We start from the raw sequence: 8,377 nt of genomic DNA, 5'->3' as shown, positions 1-8,377 counted from the left end.
GGGTGTGTCTTATTGTTCACTGTAGTATTAATATGACATTAATTTTGCGTCAAATAAATGAAGTAGACATTAGCAATGAATTAATGTGTGCTACATGCAGGGTATGAATTTTTCGCATACGGGCAAGTCAGCACAAAGGTAATGTAAATAAAAATGTCAAACAGGAGTTCATTGGCAGTCCCATTAGAAACCACTGGATCCAGAGTGAATGTCTTTAGAATATCCATTGAATATAACTTCACCAGCGTACCACGACATTGAATCCAAATATTTAAAACCATCTACTTAACCAACCTAACCATCTACTTAACTAATCTTTGACCAGACACAAATTATAAATGGACAGAATTTAAACAATATAATTGTTTATAATTCAGACAAATACAGATGTTTGAGTGGATCCCGAAGAGTCCCATTTGATGGTTTAACCATCCAGACTGGTATGGTACCGATTGTTACGCACCAAGATTTAAGTTGCGCTCCTTTGATTTATTCTTGTATTTTACAGACGCCAAATTTATATTTTTTCATATGCATCCATCTGAACCTAAATAAAATTAATTTGGCATTTATAGTAGATTCCCCGTCTCTCTCCTTACCTCCCCCACTCCTGCCTGAAATATGACAAAACGTTCAGAATCCAGAGGGTTCGTTTTATTAAGCTTGATTACATTTCAACTGCTGGAATAAAACTTTGCAGACACACGGTGGTGATTGGGGCAGTTGACTGAACAGGGTGACAAGCATAAGGACACAGTTCCTGGACCAACTACATTATTCAATGAAGGGCCACTAAGTGATCTGTAGTCAATATAGATGGCCTACGACCAAGAAGAACAGCTAAAATATCAAAGCTTGGACTGGTGGGCCAGTACCATGCACACAGACTGTATGTTTAAAGATGTAAGTATAAATGTATGGAATACATCAGGAGATGTCTAAGCGCTCTCCTTGCCCAGGGTGTGTTTGTCGAACAGGTACTCTGCCATGCCATTCTGGGGAGCCCCCATTCGGCGCAGGTTGGTCACCCAGTCTGAAAGCTCCTTGATGGACTTCACCTGCTCATCGAGAAAGTGGGTCTCGATGAAGTCACACATCTGTGAAAAAGATAAAACAAAGATCTGTTCATAAAAATAATCTGCATTCAAGAATTAAGTATTTAAGTTTTGTAGTACTACAGAAGTTCTCTGAGATACCAAAATAGACTGGATTCAGTCAAATTCATTGGCAACAGGTTATAAATGCCGAGGACACAAAAGAGTCAACACACACATTGGACTTTAACCGTTGCATGGCAACCGGTAAAGAGACCAAACACTAAATGATATGAATTTTTCAAGACTGGGAGGGTACTTTGCGATCCTTGTTATTATTTAAAATAAAATGTAACAGGACTGAGAAATACTTACATGTGGGTCAGTGTGATCAGCGGCCACCTTGTGCATGTCCAGCAGTGACTGGTTCACACTTTTCTCCAGCTTCAAAGCAGACTCGAGAGCCTCCACACCACTCGCCCACTCGTCCTTTTCTGGCTTCTAGAGAAAAGAAAAACAGTCGCTCATGAATCACCCGCGTATCTTCTTTTTGTGCGTCTTCAGTTAAACGTTTAACTCTTGCCTCGTAAAGATTGCAGAGTGCTAGAGATTAGAGTTCAACTATAAACGCCCTCTTTATCTCTTTCACCTCATTTCCCTCCCTCACAGACTTGTTTCACAATTCCCTGCTAGCCAGTGGTAGTCTATTATTTACTATTATTACTATTCTACTATTATTTATTATGTGGAAAACTAATGAAGATCTAGTTTCTGAGATGAATTACATCACATTTATAAAAATCTCAAACTTCAAAAAAGGGAAGTTGGAATTGCCCCATGGACGTACCCTGACGTCTTGTAGGAAGATCCGGCCTCCTCGCTCATTCTGTAATTTCATCAGCTTCTCGGCATGCTCACGCTCCTCATGGGACTGATGGCGGAAGAACTTGGCAAAGTTGTTAAGTGCGACGTCATCACGGTCAAAGTAGTAGGACTGCAAAAAAAAAAAAACAATAGTGTAGAGTTTACACAACGAGGCATGACGTTGCAGAGAAAACCTGTTTACAAAACCGCAATTCCTCCTAAACTGATCCAATGGTCGTTAAGTGGAAATGAGCATGACAAGTTCATTGTCTTTGTAATGAACAGGCCTTGGGTCTTACCATAGACAGGTAGACGTAGGAGGCATACAGCTCCAGGTTGATCTGCCTGTTTATGGCTGCCTCACAGTCCTGGTGGAAATTCTGTCTCACTGGAGGAGTCATTTTCTGAAAGACAAACATTGCGTGTTTTCGATTGTTAACAAACATTAGTCACATAGGCCAGGGCCGACTATAAATAACGTTTGTGTATTAAACGTATCAGTGTTGAACGTTAAATTGGGGAAATGTATCAGGTTCCTGCGACACATTCGTCCTACCGATAGCCTAGTAGCATAATTGCGCAGGTAACTACAGTTCATTCTGTTCAGCTAGCTGACCACTGACATGACAGAAATCAAGGTATTGTTTAGAAAATTAACACCATAAGAGTCAATCTTACCGTTATCGTTTCTTGTGGCGGGATGTGGAAGGCAAGTACTCAGTTGGATGTTGGAGCGTCTTGTCGACAGATATTCGGTTTGCGTTGTTAGCTAAACAGCTAGCGATGTAGGCTAATGATACTCGAATAACACGAGATCTAAACGAAAATGGCGACTGTGAAGTAGATATTTAGTTAAAATAAATCAGATTTTAGAAATGTATCCAAAAGTGGGTGAAAGACAGCGGAAAGGTTGCCGTTCAAGCACTGTTGAAGCAGGTAACCTTCACTGTCCGTCGACGAAATGATTATGAAAAGACGAGGCTCGACGGGTGTATAGCCGGGAAACTGTACGTCATCAGACACGTTGAGAGGGCGTGGCTTACAATATTTTCAAACTAACATTATCCTTACGATAACATTGTTTGATTGTTACATTTCTGCATTTCAGTGTTCAGTCCGTGCCATGTTTAATTAACAATTATTTAAGGAAAAAGATCGAGGGTTGTCAATGTAGATTTGAATGAGTCAGATAATGAATTTCCATAAAATCCACTTTAGACGAGTTAATCATTGATTGTTCCATCATGGTCATTTTCTGAGGGTGGATAAGAAGACCCACTTTTTATGGCATAATCATTACATCCTTAACTATTTAGATTAAAACTGCGGTCCATACCACGATATCTATGTTCACGGCAGTAGCTCACAAGATCAATTATGGGTCCGTTCCAAATATGTAGACCAGTAACTGACATATTTTTGTTAAAATTACAGGAACAGAAAGTTACTTTATCCTACTATTGACCTCTGTGAAAGGGGCCATAGCTGTTAGTGCCAACTACTCATTTACCAGCAGCCAGTGTCCTATGGTATATTTTGAGCCATCCAATAACCAGAGAAAAAGAAAAGTGTATACATTTATATACACTTTGTGACCTGAAGACCATCTGGCGCACCTGGGCATATTTCTGGTCTTTCTTCACAAAAAGTATGAAATTCAACAATATAGGCCTACATACTCAGTACATACTGCGCTTTCTTAATATCAGCAAAAAAAAACACATGATCGATAAATAAAATGATCGAAATAACCAAATCTTTGGTTATTTTGGTTTTTGTACTTTCTAAATCATATAAATTGTATTCATTTATCTACAAATGAATCAACTAATTGTTGCAGTCCTAGCAGCATTAGGTCATGCTACATATTTATGCAAATAGTTCACCCAATGTCCATTTTACTCCTGGTCAGAAGGAATTCCTTTCCCATCTAGGTAGGAGGATTTGGGTTAAGTAAGCATTTAGACCATTCAGAATTTGGGCCCAAGCCCTTCTACACCACAACTGCTGTTAAAAAGTAGTAATGCATTTCAATTGACAAAGGTTCAAGCATGGTATTTTATACAAATTTTATTTCTGTGGTTAACAAGTTTAGTCAAACAAGCCGAATCCCATGTCATCATCAGACTCCTCATCAGAGTCTTTCTTCTCTTCCTTCTTCTCTTCAGCTGTAATACAGTAAGTGACAGTCAATACATGCAATTACTGAAGTAGATAACACTAGACCGGACTGTCAAGCACAAAACGAACCAATATGCAGGAAACATTATCAGGCTTGCATTTCATTTAGCAGGGGTTCGACAGCATAATTTATTTAAGAGCTTATAGTCCTACTTTGACACATTCATTATTTTACAGCAATCACATGTCGGTGGCAATTTCTTCCAGCAATCAGTTTACATGCATTTCATACATCTTATTACAACCCACAAGGTTTTGGTTGCCATTACATACATACATACATACATACATAGAATAGTGTGTGGCCTGAATAGTGTATGGACATAACCAGATAGAATAGTGTATGTAAAGAACCATGTGCAGGTTACTTTTGGATCATGTCCAATGTGCCCTGGCTCACCTGCAGCTGGGGCTGCTGCTCCTCCAGAGACCACCGCAGCAGAGGTGGCTACTGCTGCTACTGCGCCACCTGCTGGCATGCTGGCCAACTTGCCATTACCTACGGAGAGACAAGTGATGTCAGCTCAAATAAAGTAACAAAACGTTTAGCCAAAAAGTCCTAATGTTAAAATAAGAACGAAAGCATTGAAATTAGCTAGCCATGTAAGCACAATGTATAGACATCAGACAAAAACAGCCTCACCTTGAGCAATGACCTCGTCGATGCTTTTACCGTCAAGCTCAGAGATGACCTATTAGGGAAGAAAATTTAATTAACCATCAGAACACAGAACCGATTTGCTTTGAGATTACTTTGGGCGGTGCAGTCTGAGGCTCTGATAAAATCCTAGGACTGTCAGAAATTTGCCCTAGGAATCCTAGTTACAATGTCTTCCTGGTGAATGAGAAATAACAGCTTGATAAGGACGGCATGCTAGAATGGCTCATATATACATCATTTAACAATTAACAAAGCCATGTTGAACTAATGTTTCAATATGACAGAACCAACAACTTCTGCAAATGGACACGTTTGACAATCATATTTATCGACAATATGGCAGCCCATAATGAGTGAAACAGACAGAATGTGTGTTTGATGGCTTTAAATACCCCCTGCAGTTACAACCCTACTTCATTCTTTAACTGAATATACAATGTCTTGATATGAAGTGTGGGTATTACAATATAGACTGCACTGTCAACTTCAATGGTTGGGTGTATAGCCATATGGTGTCCCCCTTACAATTGGAGTTAATTTGTTTAAAAAAAGGGTGAACTATGGGACATAGTACCATAGTAATGAGTCGACACACACATGCAATGCCCATTATGTACAATATATTTGGTTGCAAGACGATAATTTGGATATGGTCAGACCTTCTGCATTCGGGTGTCATCAGCTTCAATGCCAACGCTTTCTAGGATTTTCTGGATGTCCTGTGCCTTTGGAGCATCATTGCCAGCTAGGGCTGCGAGCAGGTAAGCGGCAACGTAACGCATTCTGTAGAAATAGTCAAAGAAGAGCAACAAGACCATTATCATTACTGGAGAAAACGGCCTCAACGGTTCAAATATGTAACTTTTATAAACATGTTACTCACGGCATGTAGCCGTCAGCCTAATGCTGACAGGCGGATGATGCCAATTTACATTAAACTGAATCAGACTACAAAGATGATGCTGCTTGGATGTTGGAATGTGATGTCGAAATTAACTAAAGTTGTTCAAACCAACTGTTTATAATGAACAACGCTTTAGGTTAACCCCATAACTATTTGCTTTGTGCTAATTTATGTGCCCCTGTGCACTAGCTTACTTTAGCATGGTAAAGCTAATTCTGCTCTGGTTTAAACAACTAGAAATACATAGTTTCTATAGAGATATCGCTACAGACACAAATATTGAGACATTTTCTTGGATGAACAAACTGTTCTGATATCCATGTATTTATTTATACACTGTTTAACCGTTCACTCACTTGCAGAAGAGGTAAACGCGTGTTCTCGGTGAGATTCGTACAAGCGGAAAGGAAGTTACGTGGTAGGAAGAAAACTGAAGAAGCGTTCACTGATCACGCCATAGACCAAATCTCGCGGGAAAAATATGTACCGACTTGGACAAAATGACAAAAGAGGCACGCTTAAAACAAGCCCACGAAGTGTTTAACCTTTTAGAAATTATGAGATTTACTTTGTGGACTGGAAATTAAATATCGCCGCTATCAAAACACAAAGCAGAATTACATAGTTGCCAATAACGACGATAGTTTAGCACTAAATATACATACTTTCAAAGGTAAATTAATACTAAACATAAAAGTAAAAATAGATGGAAAGATAAACATTAGAGCGTTAAAATAAATACATCAGACGAATATATACAGTATTAACTCGTATGACTCAACACACAAGGCCCAAAGAGCGGGTGAATTGATTGATCGAGGATATCAAATCAATCGATTGATTGATTGTATTCTTTATCAGTAATCCCATGGTAGGCCTACTCTATTATGTTACTATTATTATATATTATTATTATTATTATTATGTTACTATACTTAGTATTTTTATGTTATTTTAGCCCAGTACATCTTTGACCAGCACAGAATATTGTGAGGATGAAAAAATGAAAATGAATGCAAACAATCTATGTGCATGTTATTTGGTGTAAACACGAATAATCAATGAGTGGTGCGAAAACATACATATTTACCAACATTGTATGTATATTGTCTCATGGTGGCATTATAAATTGTTCATAACCAATATTAGAAAAACAACATTTGTAAGTACCCTCTGGGAGCAAGCACAACAAAGATCTGATCTTGAGAATACAAAAACACACATTATTTGACCTAGTGATTCATTTAATTTGATCATTTGCTTTGGGAATGAGGAAGGAAGACACTGGTCCATCGGCTCATGCTCCACAATGCAGCTGTATGAGGATCAAATCCTTTTATTATTGGGAAACACTGTCTTACTCCTAGGAACCATTTCTCCTTTCCCCTCCTCCCTCAATGCCCAAGACTTCCTCTTTAACCCCTGATGGCGTCACTTAAAGAAATGAGTTCATTACTCATCTGTCCACATGATCATGACGGATGCCAAGGAGGAGGACTGTCCTAGATTTGGTGTGAATGCAACCATGAGACACTGAGGACGGCCTCAGAAGCTTGGACCATAAATCTGATGTGCACAAACAAGTCTGTTATTGGACGTGAGGATGCAGGGAAGGATCAATGTGTTCCTAGAGAGCCCTAATGAGTTAGGGCTGATGAGGAGCCCTTAATCCCTCCACTGGACACACCGGAGTGCTTCGGCCAAGTCCTCATGGTGCCAGCCGTCACAATGCTACAGACAGCATGAAACAACTTGTTGTTTTTAATGTTGATCTTCTTATATCTTGATCTATATCAAGGACGTATGTGCTTCTATTATATCAATAATTATTAAGTATTCATGAGCACTATATACACACTATATATTTATTTTATATATTTTTACATAGGCTGGGCAAGTTAAAGCGTTAATTACGTGTTAACGCAATCTTATTTTAACGCGATTAATACAAATTGACACATTAACGCTTTTTTTTTTACTTTGATATTGAAAGGTTTTGCCCACAGAATGTCATTCATATCAGAAATCATTTTAGTTTTTAGTTCCACTTACTTAACATTCAATTACACTTGCAGTAAGTGACAGTCTGTTTACAATTCCCCTGTGCTGTTCCATAAGTTTCATATTCAACCCACACTGAGTGAGTCAATAAAACTCCCTCAAGATCAATTGGTCTAGTTTTTCCTTATTAATTACAATTGGTATGAATGACAATGTGTCATTCCATTTGATAATCTCATTTAACTTCAAATGGAGTGGATTTAAAATATAATTTTAAAAGTGTGATTAATCGCGAGTTAACTCACCAATACTATGCGATTAAAACTTTGCCCAGCCTAATATAGATATACATGTTTTAGGGTTGTAGCCGTAAGATCTGAACACTTTAACCAAGTAAACAGCTATTGAACACTTCATAAAGATTAAAACTATAGACAATTTATTGTACTATTACAGATGTTAGAAGTAATGCAACTTAAATATCCTTAAACTGATATCAGAAGAAAGAATCCTAAAATGCCCATTAAAATGTATTCAGTACTATTCTTAAACTAGTCTCACAAATAACTACATTTTTATATGTACTTTTCTGTGTACAATAAAGGTCTGCACTGTACCGTTTCAATGTGACATGGAAGTGTCTTCCTTTCTAAAGAGCTGATAGGAATCTCAACTTCTTTCTAAGGATTTTATGTTTTATTTACTTTTGTAGATAATTTTCCGTTCCAATAA

At 38.1% G+C, this 8,377-nt stretch overlaps 2 protein-coding genes across 2 annotated transcripts; both read right to left on the bottom strand.

Annotated features, from left to right (window-relative positions):
- Positions 1–632: 632 nt before the first annotated feature.
- Positions 633–2,886, bottom strand: fth1a (ferritin, heavy polypeptide 1a). Its single transcript, XM_079736380.1, has 5 exons — positions 2,577–2,886; positions 2,198–2,302; positions 1,882–2,028; positions 1,410–1,535; positions 633–1,097 (listed from the first exon to the last, which is right to left on the bottom strand). The coding sequence occupies exons 2-5, from the start codon at positions 2,297–2,299 to the stop codon at positions 939–941; spliced, it is 534 nt and encodes a 177-aa protein (XP_079592506.1). The 5' UTR covers positions 2,300–2,302; positions 2,577–2,886; the 3' UTR covers positions 633–938.
- Positions 2,887–3,953: 1,067 nt separating this feature from the next.
- rplp2b (ribosomal protein, large P2 b) lies at positions 3,954–6,053 on the bottom strand. Its single transcript, XM_079737086.1, has 5 exons — positions 6,001–6,053; positions 5,400–5,523; positions 4,723–4,771; positions 4,480–4,578; positions 3,954–4,066 (listed from the first exon to the last, which is right to left on the bottom strand). Exons 2-5 carry the CDS (start codon positions 5,520–5,522, stop codon positions 3,990–3,992), a joined length of 348 nt encoding a protein of 115 aa, XP_079593212.1. The 5' UTR covers position 5,523; positions 6,001–6,053; the 3' UTR covers positions 3,954–3,989.
- Positions 6,054–8,377: the final 2,324 nt, after the last annotated feature.

The sequence above is a fragment of the Pollachius pollachius genome (genome assembly GCF_949987615.1).
Source record: "Pollachius pollachius genome assembly, chromosome: 5".
NCBI lineage: Eukaryota > Metazoa > Chordata > Actinopteri > Gadiformes > Gadidae > Pollachius > Pollachius pollachius.
The sequence above is the reverse complement of the archived record's forward strand: the minus strand, read 5'-3'. Positions and strand labels throughout refer to the sequence as shown.

What these genes read in the sequence shown, in the direction of transcription:
- fth1a (XM_079736380.1), bottom strand. Translation starts at nt 2,299, where the DNA reads ATGACTCCTCCAGTGAGACAGAATTTCCACCAGGACTGTGAGGCAGCC. An exon ending in TCTTCCTACAAGACGTCAGG is followed by an intron (nt 1,536 to 1,881) that starts GTACGTCCATGG and finishes TCTTTTCTCTAG; the next exon opens with AAGCCAGAAAAGGACGAGTG. An exon ending in CTGATCACACTGACCCACAT is followed by an intron (nt 1,098 to 1,409) that starts GTAAGTATTTCT and finishes TCTTTTTCACAG; the next exon opens with ATGTGTGACTTCATCGAGAC.
- rplp2b (XM_079737086.1), bottom strand. Translation starts at nt 5,522, where the DNA reads ATGCGTTACGTTGCCGCTTACCTGCTCGCAGCCCTAGCTGGCAATGAT. An exon ending in ATGACACCCGAATGCAGAAG is followed by an intron (nt 4,772 to 5,399) that starts GTCTGACCATAT and finishes CTTCCCTAATAG; the next exon opens with GTCATCTCTGAGCTTGACGG. An exon ending in CGACGAGGTCATTGCTCAAG is followed by an intron (nt 4,579 to 4,722) that starts GTGAGGCTGTTT and finishes GTCTCTCCGTAG; the next exon opens with GTAATGGCAAGTTGGCCAGC.